We start from the raw sequence: 22673 nt of genomic DNA on the forward strand, positions 1-22673 counted from the left end.
AATTTCAGACCAACAAATTTCAGCTGGGAAAATATGAATCCTCCACAAAATTAATTTGGTAAAGCCTTTTTAAAGAATTAGCCTGTGCTAATCCAGTCTTTTGTGACTATACATCCATCGCTGGCTAGTTTCCCTGAGGGGATTTGCTTCTCCATAATGTTCCTATAGGCAGTCTGTGCCCCAAAGCCTGCAAAGTAAAACTATGAAAGTTTGCAACTTTATGCTCACTGTGCAGACAACATAACTAACTGGAGTAATGCAAGATACTGGATAGATGAAGCAAAGTGCAGAGACAGGCTTCCAAGAACAACAGTTTAAGTAAACAGGTCTCAGTGTCTTACTAGCGATAACATTGCCTTATTTTTTAGCAAAGGTTGTTCTCTTTCTGTACCTGTTCTGAGACAAGACTTCATAATTGGGGCAGAAACTTGTCCTTGCCATTAAGCACAAATGTACACTAAAAATTGGATGTGATCAGATCACTAAACTACTGTTTCAGATGTACAGCTGATCTAAACACATAGCCATAACCGAAATCTTTTAGAAAACCTGATGAAAACCTGCTTTTTCCTGCACTAAGGAAGTTTAGATGATTTAAAATGTGCTTTCCCCATAGCCTCACAATCCACTGACTTATGTTCATAATGTATTGCTAGATTTAGGAGTATTCCCATTCAGAATATCTGTCAGGCAGCATCTTGAACCTCAACTAAAATGTGCATCATAGCAGCTGTCTAGTGCATTTTTCACTTCCTTATTAATGAGAACAACGTTGCTGTCTAAATAAGTCTTCAATGACTCCATCCCTTTTTTGCCCCTACTAGTATTTTCCTATACTTAGGCTGCTGGAGTCCTCTGCCTTTGCAATTCTGCATGTGTAAAATACATCATGTCAATGGAATTGAAATGTTACCTGTAAGTAAGTGTACTGTCTTCAATAGCACTTGTAAAAAATTACATTTGAGATTACCTAGAATGAAAAGGAAAATGTTGTCAACAATGCCTCCCTAAATAAATGAGTTGTACTGAAATTATTAATCATATGGTTAGAATCAGAAACTTGCTCATTAGAAGTGATATCTCCTTGCCTGCTTGTACCTATTTTTATCACTAACACTTTTAAAAAGATAGTGGGAATAGTCAGCCACCTCAGCTTTTAACGGTCTGGGTTCTTGAACACTGTAATTCATAGTCTTACATTTCTGAATGCTGTATTTTTTGGGAAGAAACCCCTGTTAGCATTTAAAGGAGTTTCTTTTAATGCATTTGTATTGGTAGTCCTCTTCCCATGAGAAATCCCTCCATGGTGTTTACGCCATTTGAAAATATTCCCCATTTAATTGCTTAACCAAGTATCCGTATTTAGTTCTCAGTTATTCTTCAGTTCTAACCCTCTGGCTCCTAATCACTTTTATTGCTGTACTCTGAACTCCTTCCAATTCCTCATTCTCTGTGTTAATAAGATGTTCAGAAATGACTGCAATTTTCCACATGCAGTTGCAAATAGGGTCTATTATCTCATTGCTCTGTAGTGATGTGCCTCTGAATGTGTAGTCCAAAACTACGCTGTCAACACTGACCTTTCTTTGCTGCCATATTGTATTGCAAACTCATGTCTAATTTGCTTTCTGCTATCACTCCAAGGTGTTTATAATATTCCTGGTTTTCAGATCTATCCCTCCTGTTTGAATATCTGGGTTTCTTGCATAACAAATAAAACAGAATGCCATGTAAGACGGGGGCCAATCTCCCCTCGCCTTCATGAACTCTAAGTTCACTCATCTTATTTTCAGAGTAATTTGTTTTTCTTTTAATTACCAATACTTTCTAACTGTTTTCCTTCTCCTCTCTCTCTAGAGACCTTAACAGTGTGAATTGTGATGAACTAGGACCTCTGCCACCGGGTTGGGAAGTGAGAAGTACAGTGTCTGGAAGAATATATTTTGTAGATCACAATAACAGAACCACACAGTTCACAGACCCAAGATTACATCACATTATGAAGTAAGAACTTCACACGGTAGAGAATTCATCTTTTAATTTTAGGCTCCTGTGGTTTGAAGTATCTTTTAAAATAGCTTAGCTTTTTCTTTGTCCCTAATCAGTTAAATTTAGATATAATGCTGTAACTTTTTGAGACCAGCATATTTTTTTAATCCTAACAATAGATACAGTATTTACTACCTCATTTTGGTGTTTGTTTTACTTGCATGGAGCCCAAGTAAAATGCAATGAGAATGTGGTCTTAAGCTGTTTAATTTATAAAGCTCTTATGCAAACAGTTTTGTAATGGAATGTCCTAGCTCTTAAAGTGGTCTCAATGTTGGAGAAGTCAATGAAATTTTTCATCACTGTTCAGTCAGCAGTCAATATAAACGTTGTACAAAGGTGAATAATATTGTCTTTCAGAACTTCTTAATTAATAGTATTATCATGAACCATTGAATTGGGAATAGTTGAGTTATCTCAGTTTTTGTATGTATCCTGATTTGTTACAGCCTCCAATAAAAGGCAGCAGGGCTGCAGTAATTACGCTGCTCAATCCACTTTGCTTCATTTAAGTATTAATGAAAAGGCGGGTTAACTAGTTCTTTCATTGTCACGACCATCGCCTTATGCCACATTTTCTACTGCTTTGCTTTTAGAGTAAATGTTTTACTTCGTTTTTTCCAAAGCCATCAATGCCAACTAAAAGAACCGAGCCAGCCTTTGCCAGTCCCAAATGAGGGGTCATTAGAAGATGGTGAGGAGTTGCCTGCACAAAGATATGAAAGAGACTTAGTACAGAAATTAAAAGTCCTTAGACATGAACTCTCTCTTCAGCAACCACAAGCTGGTCACTGCCGCATTGAAGTATCCAGAGAAGAAATATTTGAGGTATGTAGCTTTGTGCATCACCGATGAGATGTGAGAGTCAAATGCTGCTGTTAGTTCTTATGCAAAATTGCTCTTTGGTCACAGTGAATCTGATTCATCCTAGGGCATGTACAAAAGTAGATATGGCTAAGGAGATAAAGCTGCCGTAAAACATAAGCTTGGGCTACAAAATTGCAGGATTATTTTTCATACTTAAATTTGTGGCTAGAGAAGAGCAGCTGAAGTACCACTTCAGAGCATATTGAATTATCTGTCTGGTTTTTTTTTTTTACCTTTCCGACTGGGTAGCAGACCAATCCTATTACCTTCTTAACTCTGAGTTTCAGTTTGTGATTAGAGCCCTTGCTTGTTTTGAGTACTTCCCTTCTCAACCCCCTCCCCGCCCGCCCCACACACTTCCCTTAGGAGCATGGGGAGGGTAGGTCATGCAACGCGACACCGACAGAGTTTTTTTTAAATGCAGTGCAGCACAGTATGAAAATATACGGGAATAACATTGAGGAAAATGTTAACTGCTGAGGTTCAAATGTTGAATATAAGGTTGTGGTGGTATGAAAATATCTTCAGAATGTGCCATGCAGAGAGAAGTCTGTGCCGGCGTTTCCACACTTGTGCAGCTTGTCTTGTCTCACTGAAACCTTTTTTTCTTTCTGTAGACTTCGCAGGAAACTTGACCCTCTTTATCTAAAATTACAAGTAGTCAAGAATTTAATGTGACAGTTTGGTTAGATTTTTAACAAATTAATCTGAATTTTTCTTAGTGAAATCCCTTAGTTGTATTTTCAGTCCATCTATCGTTGATTGACATTATTGCTTGTGCTTTTCAGTCATATAAAGATTTATTTTAATTGGGGAAGTCTCTTCTTATTCTGGGAATGGGTAATATTAAGATCATGTGTACATAGAAAAAACATCTGAATTTATAGAATCAGACTCCATGTATCTTCTCCTATTTAACACTAATACTAGTGGGATGTTATTGGAGTTCACATTGACACCAACCATGAAATACTCTAATGCATTATACTGGGGAAATCTTGACTCAAATGACAACCTATATGGTTCTAGTGTTTTATAGTAGACTTATAACCATGGAAAGGAAAGAACTGTCTTATTTGTAATATATATAGGAGTCCTACCGTCAGATAATGAAGATGAGGCCAAAAGACTTGAAAAAGAGGCTGATGGTAAAATTTCGAGGAGAAGAAGGCTTGGATTATGGTGGAGTGGCAAGGTGAGACCTTGATTTTTTTAGTCCTTTTTGTCTGGAATGTTTTAGTTTAACTGTACAACAGCCTTTTAAAGTGCTTAGTGACCTACACCTGTTGCCACCACTAACATGCTGTGAGAATTCATCTTTACCCTGACAATGCCTCTGCTACAATGTTTATTCAGGTCTTAATCACTTCCTGTCTAGACGGATGCTGTTCCATATCTTTTTATGATTTTCCCAAATCTCTGCAGACAACTTCAGAGGATCCAGAATTATGTAGTTAGACTACTCTCTTGTTCCAGATAGTGGAACAGTATAACCCCTGCTACTTTCATCAAGATCCTGTCCATCTCCAAATTCTATCCAAAAACTGACTTCCCACAAAATTCTGCTTGTAATTTTTCTTATTTGCTTTATTCTTTTTGGTTTTGCCCCTCCTTTTTCATGTCACATCAATGCTTAACAATTGGAAGCTGCTTTTTTACTATTACTGTGCTGTCTGTGACTCTTCCTTCCAGCACCTCAGTACTTCTGAGTCATTTCCCCTTTAAATATTACTTTAAAACCTTGCTTTTTCTTACAGTGAGTCACTTGGTTATACAGTTTGCTTTAATGAGAGATCCTTTAGGCAAAATATTTACTGTATGTTTGTTTTGCTGCTGCATTCCTCCTTTGCTTTTGTTACTGGAAGTGTGGGAAAATACGGGTTGAATTGCAGATCATTTTGGAGGGAATACTGTCAACATAAAACTCTCACTTAAGTATGAAAACTTTTCCTACTATTGTTAGTAATAATACCTAAAAATTCTATAACTGAAGTAGGTTTGAAATAAACCTCATTTCAGTTGGGCATACTTTGGATAGTCACACTTTTCTTCCAAATTGTCAGCTTTGTATGGTTGTCACACAGCAAGAGGAATTAAAAGAACATATTTTTAAATACGAAAATGTGATTGTAAATCTACAACCCATTGGTGGGGCAGATGTGTAGTACATGAAACTACTGAATACTGCTCCCCCCCCCACCCCCAAAAAAGACTAATTCAAGTTGATGTCCCTTCAATTACATCATTGCCCTTAAACTTAACTTTTCCTCAAAACTCATGTTCGTATGTGTTCTCAAATGTATGCATATATAAATCTGTAATTTTAAAGACTGGGTGCTGAATTAAGGCACCAGTGGGTTGTAAAGGAGCGCAGACTCAGCCCTGCTGCACCTCCTGCTGGTTGCTGGGAATTAGCTCTTTTCCAGCCTGGAGCACCCTCTGCAGGCCGGTGATCTGCACAGCTCTGGCCCCCATGTCCCTCACAGACCCCAGTGCCCCTTTCTCTTGGGTTCTGCCCCCTGGCCATACCCCCACACTCTGCCTCTGGGTCTCCCCTTCTTGGGGAATCCCCAACCCACTATCCCCACCTTGCCTCAGTCTGGGCTACTGCCAGTCATCGCCAAGCCCCCGCACCCTGAGGCAGACGGCAGTGTAAAGGCCACTCCTCATAGGCAAGGGGGTTTGGATCTGTTGCCTTCCTCTGCCTCCCAGTACCTCTATCGGCCTTGGACCAGGCCCTACAGCCTGGGGAGTTGACAGCCTGGAGCACCCCTGCTCAGCCTGCTCCTTCCCCAGCATGGCACCACCCACCCTGCTGTCAGGCAGGCAGCCAGGTCCTGCTCTCTCCCAGCCTCGAGAGAGACTCCTTGGCCTCTGGCTCACAGCCTTTTCATACAGGCCAGCTGGGGCCTGACTGGGGCGTGGCCCAGCTGTGGCTGCTTCCCCAATCAGCCAGCCACAGCCCTCTCCAGGGCTGCTTTTAGCCCCTTCTATTTTAGGAGCAGGGTAGCCACCCCGCTATATGGGTAAAATGTTCAAAAGCACACAAGTGGCTTAGGAGCCTAAAGCTCCTGGAAAGTCAGTGGGGCTTAGGCTCCTACATCACTTAATCACTTATATGAACATATGACCCAAATACACATTAACTGCTCAAAAACTTTAATGCATAGTAAAGGTTGCCCAGTGGTGCCTCATATCCTTCCAGTTAGCTAGCTCTGCACCAAAAGTTAGTTAGCTAGCTATCTGGAAATATTATGAACACTCATGTTAGGGGGGCTCCTGCCAATCCACTGATTTAAATAACCCAGCAACTTGTTTTCCTTTGGTCACACTCAGTCCCACAGTTCGAGTGAAAAGTATGAGTTATGATTACATTACCCTAACTGCTTACTAGAGTCTGTTTTCCCACTTTTTTTTATTAATGCTAATTTCCTTGACAATACTTTTAAAGTAAAATCAAAATCTGTATGTAAATGAGCCAGACTTTTCCTGGCTTCCTAGAGGAAGCTTTATCGTTCTCCACCCTCAGCAATATAGATTGCCAGATTTCTGATAGAAAATTGAAAATAAATCATTCAGGACTGTTTGACAGAGTTATAATAAATGTTTGAAATTTCAGTGAAACTTTCACTAAAATCCTGCTTTGTTTGGCAGAGAGTGGTTGTATTTACTGTGCCATGAAATGTTGAACCCCTATTATGGACTCTTCCAGTACTCTACTGACAATATTTACATGCTGCAAATCAATCCAGACTCTTCTATCAATCCTGTAAGTATTAACATTAGGGCAATAATCATATGTGTTAAACTTCAGTGGGAGCTCAACCGCACTTCTACTTCTGTAAATAATTGTCCAATCTTAAGAGGGTAAACAATAAAGCTTTGTGATGGGATATGAACGAATGCGATAGCAAGTTTTAGAGTGATGTACCAGGAAGTAGTATGTGGTTTATGATATGTCAGCACTGCTGTGTGCTGTCATGTGAGCTTCTTTGGTACTGTTAAACACCTGGTCCGTTAAGACCATATGCATGGGTGCAGCTTCTCTTAAATACTAGGGTTGGGAAGTATTGGAAAGTGTAAGCACTATTCCTTCCTGAACAATGCCTAGCCAACGAGTGGAGTGGCCCCACATATTTTGCCCTCAGTCAGAGAAGTCAATATGAGACTCCATTTAATAAAGAATTAAACGAGGGTAATATAATGTCAGTCACCATGGGTTTATGGAACATAGATCCTGTCCAACTAATTTAGATTTTTATGAGATTACAAATTTGGTTGATAAAGGTCATAGTGCTGATGTAATAAACTTAAACTTCTTTAAGACATTTGATTTGGTACCACATGACATTTTGATTAAGAAACTAGACTAGTACAGTATTAAACATGACACACACTAAATGGATTAAAAAGTGGCTCATGGACAGGTCTCAGTACATAATTATAAACTGGTGATTGTCATTGAGAGGGTGTTTCTAGTGAGGTATACCGAGACTAGTTCTTGGCCTATACTATTTAATTTTTTTATCAGTGACCTGGAAGAAAACATAAAATAATCACTGATAGTTTGCAGATGACACACACATTGGGGGAGTGTAAATAACACTGAGGACAGGTCACTAATACAGAGTTATCTAGGTTGCTTGGTAAACTGAGCACAAACAATATGCTCTTTAATATGGCTTAAATGTAAAGTTATATATCTAGGAACAAAGAATGTAGGTCATACTTACAGGATGGGGGCCTCTATTCTAGGAAGCAGTGACTGCGAAAAAGACTTGGGGATCATGGTGGATAATCAGTTGAACATTAGTTTCTAGTGTGACTCTGACCAGAAGGGCTAATGTGATCCTTGCATGCATAAACAGGGGAACCTCAAGTAAGAGTGGGGAGGTTATATTACCTCTGTGTTTGGCATCTGGTACAGTCGCTACTGGAACACTGTGTCCAGTTGTGGGGTAAACAACTCAAAAGGATGTTTATTAATAAACAGGATAGAATTCTGAGAAGTGCCAAGTAGAAGTAGACCAGCCACATGTTGCTTATGCTTGCAGGTTTGCCTCAATTTTTGAGTAGGCTTTTTCAACCTGAGGCCAAATTTTTTCCAATACATCCTCTTGCACAGTACCATCTTAACTTGTCAACATTGGGATTTTAGTCACTGATTTAACTACATGAGGTGTAAGTCATGCCTACACTAGGGATCCCCCCAAAAAAATCACAGCCCAGGAGGCTGTGGCTGCAAGAAAAGATACTGATTAAAGAATTGGGAGCTATGCCTTATAGTGAAAAACTTCGAGCTCAATCTGTTCAGTTTAACAAAGAGAAGATTAAGGGGTGACTTAATCACAGTTTATAAGTACCTGCATGGGGAACAAAAATTTGATGATTGGATATTCAGTCTAGCAGACAATGGTATAACAAGATCCAATGTCTGGAAGTTGAAGTTAGACAGACTCAGATGGGAAGTTAACCTTTGGAACAACTTAACAAGGGTTGTGGTGGATTCTCCATCACTTCCGGTCTTGGTTTAAAAATTGTATGTTTTTCTGAAAGATTTTCTCAGTTCAAACAGAAATTAATTCAGGGAGGACCTCTGGGCTGTGTTATGCAGGAGGTCAGAGTAGATCAGCGTTTCTCAAATGCGGCCACTGTGACTGCATGTGACCACCAGGGGCTTTTCTTGCAGCCACAGCCTCCTGGGCTGTGATTTTTTTGGGGGGATCCCTAGTGTAGGCATGACTTACACCTCATGCAGTTAAATCAGTGACTAAAATCCCAATGTTGACAAGTTAAGATGGTACTGTGCAAGAGGATGTATTGGAAGAAATTTGGCCTCAGGTTGAAAAAGCCTACTCCTTAAAAATTGAGGCAAACCTGCAAGCATAAGCAACATGTGGCTGGTCTAGAGCTGGATGAAATGAGCTATTTGCCAACTTCCAACAGAAGAAATTATCAATAAGATTTAGGGGTGAAGGGGTGAATATTCTACTTCATGAGCATTTGATTTGTTTGGATTTTCCCTTCTGCTTGTATTTCTAAAGGGTTTCTTTGGGTTCATGTTCTTGCATTTCTTTTTTCGATTTTGGACCCTTCAGATGTTGTTTGGAGACCATTCCAAATTAAGTTGATCTAGTTAATTCATTAGATATCGTCTGTGACATCTTATCATTAAATGGCTCTTTTGTGCTTGGTCATATGACAGTAGGTGAAATAATGACTCTTTGGGTATGTCTACACTGCAGTGTAAGTCCAGGGTTAGTGGGACTCGCGTCAGCTGACTGTGGGTTAGAAAACCCAGGGCTTGATCATCTACACTGATTGTCAACTGTACATTAAGAATTTTCTACCCCAGGCTTGAACTCAGAGCTCTGGTGTCTGCAGTGCACCACGCAGGCCTGAGTCCCACCAACCATATCCCAGACTTTCCGGTGACTCCTGAAACGTGGCAGCTTTAGCCTTTTGACCATGGTGCAATGTGGGAAACTTGACTGTCCACCCTGCATGTTACAGGAAATTTGAACAGCTAGCTAACACATCCTGCCAAGCAGTCATTTTGGTCTCTGTGCTCCCAGCTGTCAGAACCAGCAATGTTTTGGCTTCTCTTGCTTGTGCTTTCACTCCTGTGTCAGGAAACAGGCAGAGCTTCCATGAGAAGCTGGTGGACATTTCAGTGGTGTTTTCTGGCCCATCAAAGGCACCTGACAAAGCTTATGATGGAGGCGGAGGAAGAAAACAAGGAGAACACAACATGGTAGACTTAAAGAGGCTGATGCTGCACATTCAGTACAGCTGCTGATGCCCCCTACGTAGATCAGCTCTTCTGGAGTAGAGCCACAAGCATAGACTGGTGGGACCACATCATCATGCAGACGGGATGATCAGCAATGGGTTCAGAATTTTCACATGAAGAAAAGCTACATTTCTGGAACTTTGTGAGCAGCTTACCCTACCTCTCCCCTACCCCCACCTACACCTCTCTCCAGCATAAAGCTACACGAGGACAGCCATGCTGGTCCAGAAGCAGGTTGCTATAACAGTCTGGAGGCTGGCTACCCCAGACTGCTACGGGTTCTTTGCCAACCAGTTTGGTGTTGGAAAAATCAACCGTGGGTAAAGTGGTGGCAGAGATTTCTGAGGCAATCAGGTGTGTGGTTTACTCCAGCATGTTGAGCATAATAGACATTCCTGAAGTAATTTCTGGCTTTGAGAGAATGGGCTGTTCCTAGGGGTGAGGATGGGGCATCAAAAAGCTCCTCCAAGTGTGGCCCCAGGTTGTGCTGCTCCTGAGGCAAAGCCGCCTCTGGGACCAGTTTCAGCAGCTGTCTCATTTCACTGGCCTCACTCACTTTTTCTGTTCAGTCTCCATTGCAAACACAGAAAGCTCTCTGATGGTGTGTTTGCAGCTCGCTGGTCAGAAAACAATGCATGGTTTAAATACTGACCCACCAAGCTTCTGTATTACAGCAAGGAGGAGGGGGGCGGATGCTTCCATTTCCCTGCAGTCAGCTGGCGGTTCTTGGGATAGAGAGGACAAAGGAAGTTGGCCCATGGGATTGTGGGATACCTTTGGTGGACTTCTAGGACTTCAGTCAGGAGGCTGCATCTACACTGCAAAGCAGAAGGGTTTGATCCCTCTAATATTGCGGGAACCTAGGACTCTAGGTCTGAACCAGAGCCTGAGAGAGTTGTGTGTAGACAGAAGGGAGTATGGGCTCAAACGTGAGTGCGCCCAAGCTTGCATAGCAGTGTAGACATACCTCCTGGTTCCCAGCAGGTTGCAAATCCTTGGATACAAAGTCATTGCTACTGGCATAAATATAGCCACAAGATGTCAGCAGTGGACTGCTTTTCCAATGATTTATTCTTTTTCTTCTGTGTCCCCTGCAGGATCACTTATCATATTTCCATTTTGTTGGTCGGATAATGGGTTTAGCTGTGTTCCATGGACACTACATCAATGGGGGTTTCACAGTTCCCTTCTACAAACAGCTGCTGGGGAAACCCATTCAGCTATCTGATCTGGAATCTGTTGACCCAGAACTGCACAAGAGTTTAGTTTGGATTTTGTAAGTACTATTCATTTACCAAGTACTTAACTGTTGAAGACAGAGCACTAGACCTCAGGGGTAGTAAGATGTCACATTAAAAGAGAGCCTTCACAGTAGAGCAGATTTTGCAAAAACACGCAATTTCCTAGCCGCTGCTTCCCAATCCAAGAATTGAAGGTACTTGTGAAGGAAAACTCTTATACAGACACCGCTCCGCTCTTGCTGGATCCTTCAAGGAAATCCTAACCTTGTCCTTAGTCGCCTAATATTCAGTTGTGGAAATTATTTATATCAAAATCTAATGAATTCTGTGTGTGATTGCTTGGGAAACAATCAGTGAGGGAGTGTGCCCTTGGTTCTACTGTTTTAGACATACATAAGAAATTATCTTTCATAGTCACATCCTCTTAGATTTACTCAGATATATTTGAAATTCCTTCAGAGTTTCATTGGTCATAAGACAAATCATTTTTATCCATGCAGCTTTTCCTTTTGTGTTCTAATTCATTGTCAATTCACCAGCAGTTCAGAAAGTTACATGATCTTCCTCATACTTTGTGTTGAAATCTGGCAACAAATCAGTTAATTATATTTTAAATATAACAATTAACTGTCTGTTTACTAGCAGGGTGTGCCAATGTGATAGAGAAAAGGGAAACTAACATATAGGTTGGGCTTACGAAACCCACAAGGCAATATATGAGAGAGGCAACTTAGGAAACAGTAAATGTAGGGCTTATGAAAGATGGCAGATGGACCCTTCACTCCACAGATTAACTTGCTTATTTATTCAATAAACAACTGGTCTGTGTGCATCAACAGATTGGGGGGGGGAGGAAATGTCAGTTTTATCCTTTTCCTTTTAATTGACAGAGAGAATGACATCACCCCAGTGTTGGACCATACTTTCTGTGTGGAACACAATGCTTTTGGGCGGATTCTGCAGCATGAGCTCAAACCAAATGGCAGAAATGTTCCTGTTACAGAAGAGAACAAGAAAGAATATGTCAGGTATCACAGGAAGAACCAGCTGCCCCAGACATAACAGGAAGGGGTTGGAGAAGATGAGTTCTTTATACAATTCTTAGGATCTGAAAAGTGAAGTAACGAAGAGTGCACATTTAGAGGGAGTTCTGAAAATTGTTTTTAGTGAACAAGTGTATGTTTTGTTTAGGACTTGGAGGAAAAAAGATTCTCCTAGAAAAAGCATGTTGGAAAATCCTTTGCTTTCCTGAAAGTTCCCATTTCCAGCCCATCACAACCACTTGTGTCCATTATAATGACTCCTCCTTTGTCTAGGGAGGAATGAAGACCTTTCTCTGAGCAAGTAAACAGTGTTCCTTCAATCAGGCAGAGCAAATTACTAGAAAGTAACTCCTTGGCACTTAAGCCCCTGCAAAGCCATTGGAGTGAAAGACCAAGTTCTGTTCTGAGTTGTGGTTCTCTGCATGGCAGTAGTTTCTGCTGGCACTAAATCAGTCTATTCTGAAGGATATATAGGTCTAAGGGTCTTAGATTTGGGGACATTTTTGCTGCAGGATTTATAAGGTATGGATTTTAAGGCCGGGAGAGGACTAGTATAATTCTCTAGTCAGGGGTTCTAAACCTTTTCCATACCAGACCCACCTTCTATTTAGCAATATGGGAAGGGCAGGTTATGACCACCTGATTGAGAACCCATCATCTAGTCTAATCTGCAGCATTGCACAGTACATAGAATTTCATCCAATAATTGCTGGATGGTGTCCAATAATTTGTGCTTGAGCTAGGTCATCTCTTTTTAGGAAAAAATCCAAAGAGAATTCAAGATCGCACGTATATCAAATGTAGAGAGCAGGTTCATATTTCTCCCTTAGTTGTTTATTATTATACATATTAATTAATTGCTGCTTTCAGTTGACTTCTGTCCTGTTACTTACTGATATTGAAAAACATGACTAAAATCATTTTGGGATTAGACTTCTGAGCTGGTGCTTAGCAGACATGCCTAAAAGTGGTGATAGGTATTTGAAGGGAGACTGATGGTTGAGGGCAAAACTTTAAGATTTTCTTTTAGAAAATCTGCAACACCTAAGTACAGAATAATACTTTTTTTTTGAGGTATTTCAAACATTAATTTGCTGCTTTCCCTTAGGCTGGGAATACAAATGCTCTGAATTGATGGGAGATGTAATGAATGATACAAACAAGATCCAGTGACCTATTCTCAGTAGCTAGTTAGGGCTGATTTTTCTGGCCTGATTTTGTATGAAGTTTTCATCTTTATATACCTTCCTGACACACCAGTGTAATTTGTATATGTGCCATAAGAGCTAGGAGGAATAAATAGTTTTTTTTAAAGTTAGTTCTTGTTTTCTTTGTGTTGATATGGAACTGGTAGTTATGGAAGGAAAATGGTCAAAAACGTTTTTTCTGTAAACACAGTTTTTGTCTATCCAAACCATAATAGGTCTTTGACCAAACTTTTCTACTCTGCTAATATAAAAAGGCCCTGTTCTAACCAACACATTGCTCCTAACTTTCCATTTTGGGCTTCCCCCCCCCCAGGTTGTATGTAAACTGGCGATTTATGAGAGGAATTGAGGCACAATTTCTGGCTCTACAAAAAGGTTTTAATGAACTTATTCCTCAACACTTACTAAAGCCTTTTGACCAGAAGGAGCTTGAGGTACACGTGTTAATCATTCAGAATGACTTTATTTTGTGATCAGGATGACCCATGAGCAAATGTTTAGAGTATTAATGTAAAAATTGTTTTGCCCTTTTCAATGATAATGAACAGTACTAGAAAGCTGTCTCATTTTAATCACAGTTGCTAGTTTGTTCTGGCTTTTTTGTACACGTGAGATACTAGCATTACGGCTAGGGCTGTCTAAAATGGGAGAAGTTTAGACAACATGTATTTTTACCAAGGGCTAATGCTGGAGGGTGGACAGTTTTGGTTTTTTCAGCAATAAGACTGATTCTATATTGCAGATCGCATAAACAGGGAATTGAGAGGGTCTAGCTTGTTAGCCTCCTCAGAACAGCTTGTCTTCTGTAGTTGTTTACAATCCAGGTCATTTATTGACGCTACATAGAGCAAAGATTAGAGCACTTAAAATGAAAGCAGAAAATTTAAGTATAGAATATACAGAAAAGACCTGGGCCTGTTATTTAAAACCTGAATTTCAAAATGCAGCCACTTAAAATAGTATTTTTTCTTTATATCACATTCATTTATTTCTGTTTTGTGTTCTTTCAGTGCAAATGGTTTGCTCCTTTAATAGTAAAGCAGATGTTCTCAGCTTGTAGCTTGCGGACCATTGATGGTCCTGGAAGCACTTGCTAGCAATCTGTGGCATGCCAGCTAGTCACATAATGCTATTTCTTGTTTCAGTCTTCTAAATTGCCTTGAAAGGCAAATAAAAAATGCATTAAAAACTTTGTAGCAATGGCAGCATTTGTTTATATGGAAAATATCACAATGTTAAATGAATGTGAATGAGAGGGAAGGCGGTCTACAGATCATGGCACAAGACAGATCCATGAGACAATACTCTTTTTTAAAATGTGGTCCACCACCTGAAACAGTCTGAGTACCTTTGGAATATACGATATCATTAATTTTAAGCAATTGGATCTTGTATCCCCACTTCCTTATCACCATTCCAGCTGGTTGGGACTGTGGCCTATCATGACTTTTTCCCACTACTCAGCATTCCATTTTCACTTATGGAAGAGAGATGAGGAATTTGTTTTGTAGTCTATTATTAGAGATGATAAACAGAATAGTGTATAGATATATATGCCATGGCACAGTTGGCAGTTATCTGGTAAGATCTCACAAATTAAGCAGGGTTTCGCTGTAGTCATTGGTGGGATGGAAGACCTCCAGATAAAGTGCTATGAAAAGTGGTGTGTATGATTCAGTAGGTGACCCTCATTTGCCTAAGTCTGAAGCTCTGGTATAGTGTAAGGAGTCTCACTGTGCTTTTCAGGTTACATGTTAAAAAAAACAAAACAAAAAAAACAAACAAACTAGTGATAATTAAAGTAGGGGGTTGGCTCTGGTTTCTTCTCCAAAACCCAGTTTAAGTAATTGCATTCGCCTACCTAAAATCCACTTGCCGTTTCAATTGGAGAGGGTATTCACCTCCTGTCTTGAGCTGTTTAGTAGCATTACTATATACTGTGTACCAGAAAACTTTTTCATTGTGGGTAAAATGATTTGTGTATGTGCAGTATATTACAGTTTGTAAAGCAGATTGGGGTAATAGATATTAACGTAAGATATCATTTCAGTGCCTGTTGCTTTAAAGTGTTTTTTAATTATGTAACAGCTAATAATAGGAGGCCTGGATAAGATAGACCTGAATGACTGGAAGTCAAACACACGTCTAAAGCACTGCATGGCAGATAGCAATATCGTAAAGTGGTTTTGGCAAGCCGTGGAAACGTTTGATGAGGAAAGAAGGGCAAGGCTGTTACAGTTTGTGACTGGGTCCACACGTGTCCCTCTTCAAGGTTTCAAGGCTTTGCAAGGTGACTGATGTGGAGTCTGAGTTAATGCATAGTCGTAGAAGGCAGTAAAAGTTGTTCCATATTCACTGCACAATAATAGTAGCATGTCAATATGTGGCCCTAGAATTTAGTAATCTAATTACTGAAACCCTGCCCTTGAATTGAAGTTCTCATTTTTCAACACCTCTGCCAGTAATGAGCATGTTAGCGGTTGCCAGTAGTGATACGCACTGACAAGTCTGTATTCCTGTTATCAGGTAGCAGTTCAGTTGGTGTCACCACTAGTATGTGCCAGTCTCCTGAGAAGACTATTTTCTGGCCCGGTGTAGTTAAAATCATTGTATATACAACCACTGTATATTTAAGTGCATGAAATTTACAAATCTCATTGGGTCCCCGAATACACATGAACAACTTAAACTGTTTCTTAAATGAAGATTTTATACTCTGACTCAAAACCTTTGCTATAAGTATTTTTTTATTAGACTTTGAATGTATTTCCCGAAATTGCCTTTCTGGCAACAGAATTTCAGTGTCTTAAACGCATTATGAATGGACCCGTTATAGATGCATGTTGGCTGAGAATAAATGGAGCCTTGCAGACGTAATGTTTTGTGTGCATCTCCCAAGTGCTGCTTGCCCTCACACCTCTCCCATTTTGAAAACGGGGAAGCTCTTATTTAAGTAAAAACCCATATGTTTTCTGAGGGCCATGTTGGGTGATATCTTTGTTCTTAACAAAGCTACTTCCAGCTACTTCCCCAAAACCCCTGGGCCAACTCTGCACTGACTGGTGTTCGCAGTTAACCTCTGGTACATTCCTGCTTGAAATTGGAATGAATTCCCTTCGTCCCCCCCCACCCCCGGTATTTGGCAAATTCATTATGTATTATAACTGTGTTGCTGAAGTGCGTTAACTAGAATATCTGTCTGTAAGGTTCTACAGGCGCTGCAGGACCCAGGCTGTTTACCATCCATTTGATAGATGCAAATACAGACAACCTTCCAAAAGCCCACACTTGGTAAGATGAAGGTGTTGTTAAAATCTGCTGCCTCTTGTGTTGGTGCACAGTATATTAATTTATTTCCATTGTCCAGTCAAGTCTTCACAGATAAAGGGATACATGTTACAAGAAATAATCAAAGACAATGATTCAGTAATTCCATGTATTCCTTGTGCAGCAGTACAGTAATGGTGTTCTTGCATGTACATTTAGCTATAAAATTAGAAAAAAGGCACTACTAATATGTTTGCAGAATTGAGCTTCAAGAGAATCTGAGATTAGCTTTTGCATAGACCAACTCTCTCTCTCTCGTGTACAGGAAGCCATTTTAATAGGTACCCTAAGTATTTTGGCATTCAGAACCAAAATGTAGGAAAACTCTTACTTTGAAGCAACACTTCCAATAAATTATCCACTTAACTGCCTCCCTAATATGCCTCATACTTGGGGCAAAGTACGTAGCCAGTGCTGCCCTGTATGTTAGGCACGCTGCTGTCTGACATTTCATTGGACCATCAGCCCCTCAGACAGCAGTAGCATTGTCTTGATACAGGAAACGCTTTGGATTCAGTAACTTCTCCCCCTGTTAGGCGAGGAAAAAGTTAGCGTTATGATGACTAAACCAGTGCTTCAAAATGCTTTGGACGCTAGCCAGAGGCACGGTAACCTGGTGCCTTTTACATGTTGCAAGTGTTTTCAGGTCAAATATTGCATGGAAATGTTTGTATTGTTATTGAAAGCTTTTAACTTTATTCCACCATTGGAATTATACATTATTATTAAGCAAAAAAAAATTATCAAACATTTCACGTGTGAAAGCTAAATTTTTATTTTAAAAAGTGTAGCCATATTAGAGGCAATATTTTTTTTAAAAAAAACTAGGTAAAGGGTAACACTGAACAGTGAAGTTAAACAAGCTCAAATGCTAACAAAATTCCTTTTTCCCCAGTTCACATCTCCCATGTGCAGGTTCATGAACTACAGGAAAAGGTGCTAAGTAAGCCCTAATCTTGTTTAATTTGGTCACTGAAACAGCTAATAATTTTCACCTCTACCACGGTTCATTTTATAGAGTACATCTTTAAACATGGGTTAACTAGGTTTTTGTAAGTGAAATGTTTTGGGTCGTATACAGCAATGTTCATACTGTTATTTTCATCTTGGCTAGCTTTAACCGGATTGACATTCCGCCTTATGAGTCATATGAGAAGCTTTATGAGAAGCTACTGACAGCTGTGGAAGAGACATGTGGATTTGCTGTGGAGTGAAGAGGCAACCAAAGGAAACAGACACTAGCTCATGGACCACCAGATCAAAAGCTAGAAGAAGCTTGCTGTGAACTTCCTGCTAAGCTGTCTGAAGCATTGGAACACTAGACAACTTAGAGAGATGCGGTTGTTTCCCCTCCTTTGTTGGTGGGGGGAGGGGGCTTTTGGTGGTGGTTCCCAGCCATTTTCTCCCCTTTGTTACAATAATCCCCACCCTCTTCTTTCATCCCCATAAAATGAAATGCAGCCAAGTTCAGCATTTGGCTTTGATTACACCAGATATTCTGCTAGACTTGTAACACATATTGTGATAGGGTCAATGACCTGTGGTCTTTTTATAGGAGTATCAATCTGTAGTTGAGTATCTGAGCTTGGTTTGCTGAGGACTTGCAACTGGTAGGAGTACCTGGCTATTTTGTCTTAAAGCAAGCTTGAGCCTCTTGTAGAGTCCAGCAGCTATTGAATATCTGACTGGCACTGGAATTCAGAATTGCACGTTTTAAACACCTGTTAAAACAAATTTCTAGCAGAAAATAAAACTCCATATGCACATGTAACTGAAGTTCTGCCTTAGCAGGAAGCTCTCAGTGAAAGTAGTGGCTCACGTCTAGAAAAATGAAGGAATCCAGGGCAGCTTAAGTGGTGTATATTATTTCTTTTTGGATGTCCTGGTTGAAATTTAATTGTTTTGCACATGGGAAAAATATTTCTCCTGCAGATTCACTTACCATAGTCTGTCCAAATGTAACTACTTTTCAAAGAAGCTTGGTAAAGAGAAAGCAAACAGACAAAATTTTCAAATCAGATAAATCCAAAAAGCTGTGATTTCTGTGCCACTGTTTTATCTGAGAGACACTTGTGAGTTGAAATTCTAAAAGATTTTATGAGGAAATTGCTAAAAGCTAAGCTAATGGAACAAAGTTCTGTTAAGTCATTGGCCTTGTGAAAGGTGTTTTTGAGGGGGAGGTAAAAGGATAACTATATAGTGAATAAAGTCTAAACTTTACGTAAAGCTATTGGAAGGTTTTATCTTAAGTTCTATAGAGATGGAAATTACTCCAGAGTGCCACATATGGCATTTTTTTCAACTATCTGAAACTAATGTTCAAGGTTGGTACTCTAACTCATTTGCTAAAATGGATTCCCAGTGCAATGGGAAACGAAAGCAAATCAAGTACCTGGGTCAAATAACATTTCTTCCAGTTTGCACACCAAGATAAGACAGTATTTTAACAAAATAACATGACTTCATAAAGAGCAAGTTAGCCATCAAACATGTCTAAACATAAGTAAAGCAGACTTGCTTTGTATAGGATTTTCTTTGGCAAGCCTGATTTTTAGAGAGATTCATTACTGAAACATTTAACAGATGTTATGTTTATGGAATAGTGCATTGGAATTCAGCTGTGGGTCAGAGATTGTTCATAGAAAATGTCTACTGGAATATTTCTATTTTGTCTTTTTTAATTGAATTTGATAATAGCTTTAAACTGTGATAGGACAAAAAGTTATATACTTGTCAAAATCCTGGAATCTTCCCCCTTTGTTTTATTTTCCATTGACCATAAGTCTTGTGATTTGATGTTGGGGGTATCAGAATTGCATTCCAAGTATGAAATTGTATAATTTTGAGAGATTTGCACAGTTTGGCTAGAGAAGCTCACATGGCAGGATTTTGTAAGAAAGACCTGTTCAGACAGCTGTACGTAGAGTCTTTAGAATCTAGTGGCACTTAAGGACCAGTTTCTGCATTATGGGTTATTGGGCATGGAAGGAGAAATTGTGTGACACTTGCAGTAGAGGGAAAAATGCAACTTTCTGCAGCCGCACATCTGTGCAGTCTTGTATTGGGTAATGTAATTCCACTAGTCCTGGCTTGTTGAAAATGGCTATGAAATCAGTCACTGCCAATGGGATGTATTTAACCCTTTCAATGCATTTGTATGTGCAATATACCATAGGCAGATAGGAAAAATCCAAAACAGGTTGTTGCCCCAAAATATTATATGCTGTCTCACATTGTGTTTTTTTTCACTGAAAGGGCTAACAATAAATAAATAAATAAACCCACCAGCTTCACACAAAAGCACAGCTGGCTCTCTAAAACCAATCAAGGTGAGGATGAGGGCTCTCAGTCCGGAGAACTGCAAGTCAGCAAGCAAGTTAGCATGTGATAGTTTCTCTCTTTTTAGATCAACACTTCGTTGGTTGCACAAAATAGGCAAGGATTTCTGTTTTGTAAAATTCTATGTTTTTGTATATTTAAAAGCCGTGCTAATGTCCCTTCTCCATGTTGGCAGCAGTGAGGAGAGGGAACTGTCCTCTAAATTACTTAAGCGATAAATCTTTGGAACAGCTTTCCCACCTCTCCCGTTATGTTGTCTTCAATTTTGTGCCACTACCGTAACGATGGAGCATTAATTTTATCATTCTGTACATGAATGTGTGAGGGAGGCCTTGAAACTGTCTGGATGGAGAAAATAAACAAGCTAGGCAAGTGTGGGTTTAAAACAATGCTTGGTTCTGCCTAAGACTCAGTATTCTGGTTTCACATCTGGTTTCATGGCCAAGAAATTGTGAAAGACAAGCAGAAAGTTGAGATGAGATGGTGCTGGAGGGAACTTAGTCATTGATTGACTGAGGTTTTTACTGAGTCTGTTCTTGTCACCTCTGACACCCAGAATTTTAAAGCATGTTCTTTCCCTTGTGGTCTGCCAGCATGAAGAAGATGGAACGTGTTCTCTGCAACAACTTCCAGTGTTTGAACTGGTTGGTTGTTTACAGACTTGCCCAAAGAATAACACAGAAAAGTTTACCGTTCACATTTCACTATCACCCATCTGCCTTGTACACAAATACATTTTGGAGCAGACCTGAGGAAAGTGCAAGTTACATCTTCTGAATTCTTTCTTGTACCTATTCCAAAAGCAAATTTAGAAACTGCTCCAGTGGTACAGACTTTCAGTCCTTGCCCTGATATTGCTTATCAGCCGATCCTATACACTCAGGGATGTAGGAGACCACCACTCTGCTTGTGTTTTAAATCGGGAAGAAATGAGACTGCTTTATGAATGTTAGAGTTAACTTGGGCATTATGTTTGACAGAGCCCTGCTTTAAAAGGCTGCTTGTTGGTTGAGATGGTGAAATCAAAGCTTGCTCAGCTGTACATTTTTAGTTCAAGTCAAGGAAGGTGGTTTTGAAATCTAGCAGATTTCATAAAAGTAAAGACCCCGCCACCACACACTCTGTGCCCAGGGTCACTGCTGTGTCGCACAGCAGGGTCCCGAAACACAGTATATGTGATTCTGTTTTTAATTTGTTAATTTTTGTTCCTTGACCACTTTATAATGTATTTTTAATTTATTATTTTGTAATGTCTTGTTTAAGTATTGCTGCTATCCTTGTTATTCTTCCCACTGTTTTTATTGCAGATTTATTTTGTGAAAGTTGTACACTAAAGTTTCATTTTATGTCTAAATCAAAGTATTTAAAGAAATACTAGTTCTATTTAATGTGGTTATGGAACCAGCTGGAATAAACAGTGATTGTATAGTAGGCTGGACCCAGGAGGTCATGTTCATTTTTGTTACATATGCAATAAACTCACAACTTTAAACTCTTGGTATCTACCATTTTGTTTCTCAAACTGTGGATAAGAAGTGATGATTGTGACTAAGGGAGTGATGTCAGTCAGCCCGTATTTGGGGAATGGTAGAACAGTAGGGAAGGCAACAAAGAAATGGATTTGAAATGCAACTAAACTGAGTATTTAGCAAAGCTTACAGTAGAACCTAAGGTGTTTGACAGTCTGCATCTATAATGTTTTTTACAAAAGCTATGTAAAGCATTGGTTAATCACTAATGCAGCACTAGCAATGATGGACGCTCTAATGGTGACCAGACACTTTTACCACAGCATTGGCTAATTCTCTGCAGACAAGCTGTGAAAGGTAGCAAAGAAATCCGTTAGATTTAACTGAGAACACATGGGTTCTTCAGATGAAAATCTTCCCCAGGTAGCATTCGTTATCTTTTAAACTGTACAGTTTGTTGGGACATTTTTACCAGTCCTAATTTGCTTCCCTCCTCTGGCTTGTCATGATCTTTGCTGCTCCTTCTGCAGCTTCCTTCCTTTCTGCGAAATCTCTACCCTCAGGAAAAACAGATATTCCATTTTAATGGTACTTGGGTAAAAGTAACTGACAAGTGTGGTCTCATATTACTAATGTTTTGCTTTGGCAATGAGAAACTTATTTTACCGAAGTGACATAGACTACTGCTTGGCTGTATTTCCAAGGTGGATATGGGTGTTCTGGGCTTGATACGGGGGCATGTGTTGTGGCATAGCCTTTCCTGTCTAAAGCTTTTCTTGCTATGGTTTGTTTGATCTTCATGCATATTGTTACAAAACTGGGATCATTCATCTGTTTTTGCTGTTTGTTGTTGAGTCAGTTTCATGGTATAATAAGTGAATCTACATGTAATGAGTGAATGATTGTGGCCTTAATCCAAGTTTTTCCTTTTTCAACCAGCTAGTAGGGATTTAACCACTTTTGCTGATGGTTTGGAACAGAAAAAGCCATCAATTCTTCACTGCTCTGTCAAGCATTTGTGCTACCTTGTGTTTTCTTTATTAAATACTTTGGAAAAAAAATTCCTGGTCTCCATAGACTTCTTTTGGTATGCAAACCCATAGAGTGCTTTGGAAATTTTTTTTTCTTCCTGACACTATAAATAGGTGGCCATCTGTCAATTAATTGATACTTTTTTGAAGTGAGGGTCTTGGATTTTTTTGCTTTGAAGCAACTGAGATGACAAGGCTATATTGTACTCTCTGAACTTTTAGTAGAGACAGAAAAATGTAAAGTTTCTGCTAAAGGAAAATATAGGGATAATTAGCGGACAAATAACTTGCCCTCTTATAAACAGA

The 22673-nt window shown here is 39.6% G+C and overlaps 1 protein-coding gene across 5 annotated transcripts in view; it reads left to right on the forward strand.

The window, feature by feature from the left end:
- Window positions 1-21359, forward strand: part of SMURF1 (SMAD specific E3 ubiquitin protein ligase 1) — a 59132-nt gene extending 37773 nt beyond the window's left edge. For 3 of the 5 annotated variants that reach the window (XM_073361901.2, XM_073361899.2, XM_073361903.2), the window contains 10 exons: window positions 1858-2004; window positions 2676-2877; window positions 4008-4111; window positions 6571-6685; window positions 10807-10985; window positions 11841-11978; window positions 13515-13635; window positions 15290-15491; window positions 16408-16492; window positions 17643-21359. In XM_073361901.2, the coding sequence (XP_073218002.1) occupies window positions 1858-2004; window positions 2676-2877; window positions 4008-4111; window positions 6571-6685; window positions 10807-10985; window positions 11841-11978; window positions 13515-13635; window positions 15290-15491; window positions 16408-16492; window positions 17643-17742 (1393 nt within the window). In that variant the 3' untranslated portion in view covers window positions 17743-21359. The remainder of the gene's footprint in view (window positions 1-1857; window positions 2005-2675; window positions 2878-4007; window positions 4112-6570; window positions 6686-10806; window positions 10986-11840; window positions 11979-13514; window positions 13636-15289; window positions 15492-16407; window positions 16493-17642) is intronic. The other 2 variants (XM_073361902.2, XM_073361900.2) reach the window with 1 other exon arrangement.
- Window positions 21360-22673: the final 1314 nt, after the last annotated feature.

Source organism: Lepidochelys kempii, chromosome 10 (genome assembly GCF_965140285.1).
Source record: "Lepidochelys kempii isolate rLepKem1 chromosome 10, rLepKem1.hap1, whole genome shotgun sequence".
Classification (NCBI taxonomy): domain Eukaryota; kingdom Metazoa; phylum Chordata; order Testudines; family Cheloniidae; genus Lepidochelys; species Lepidochelys kempii.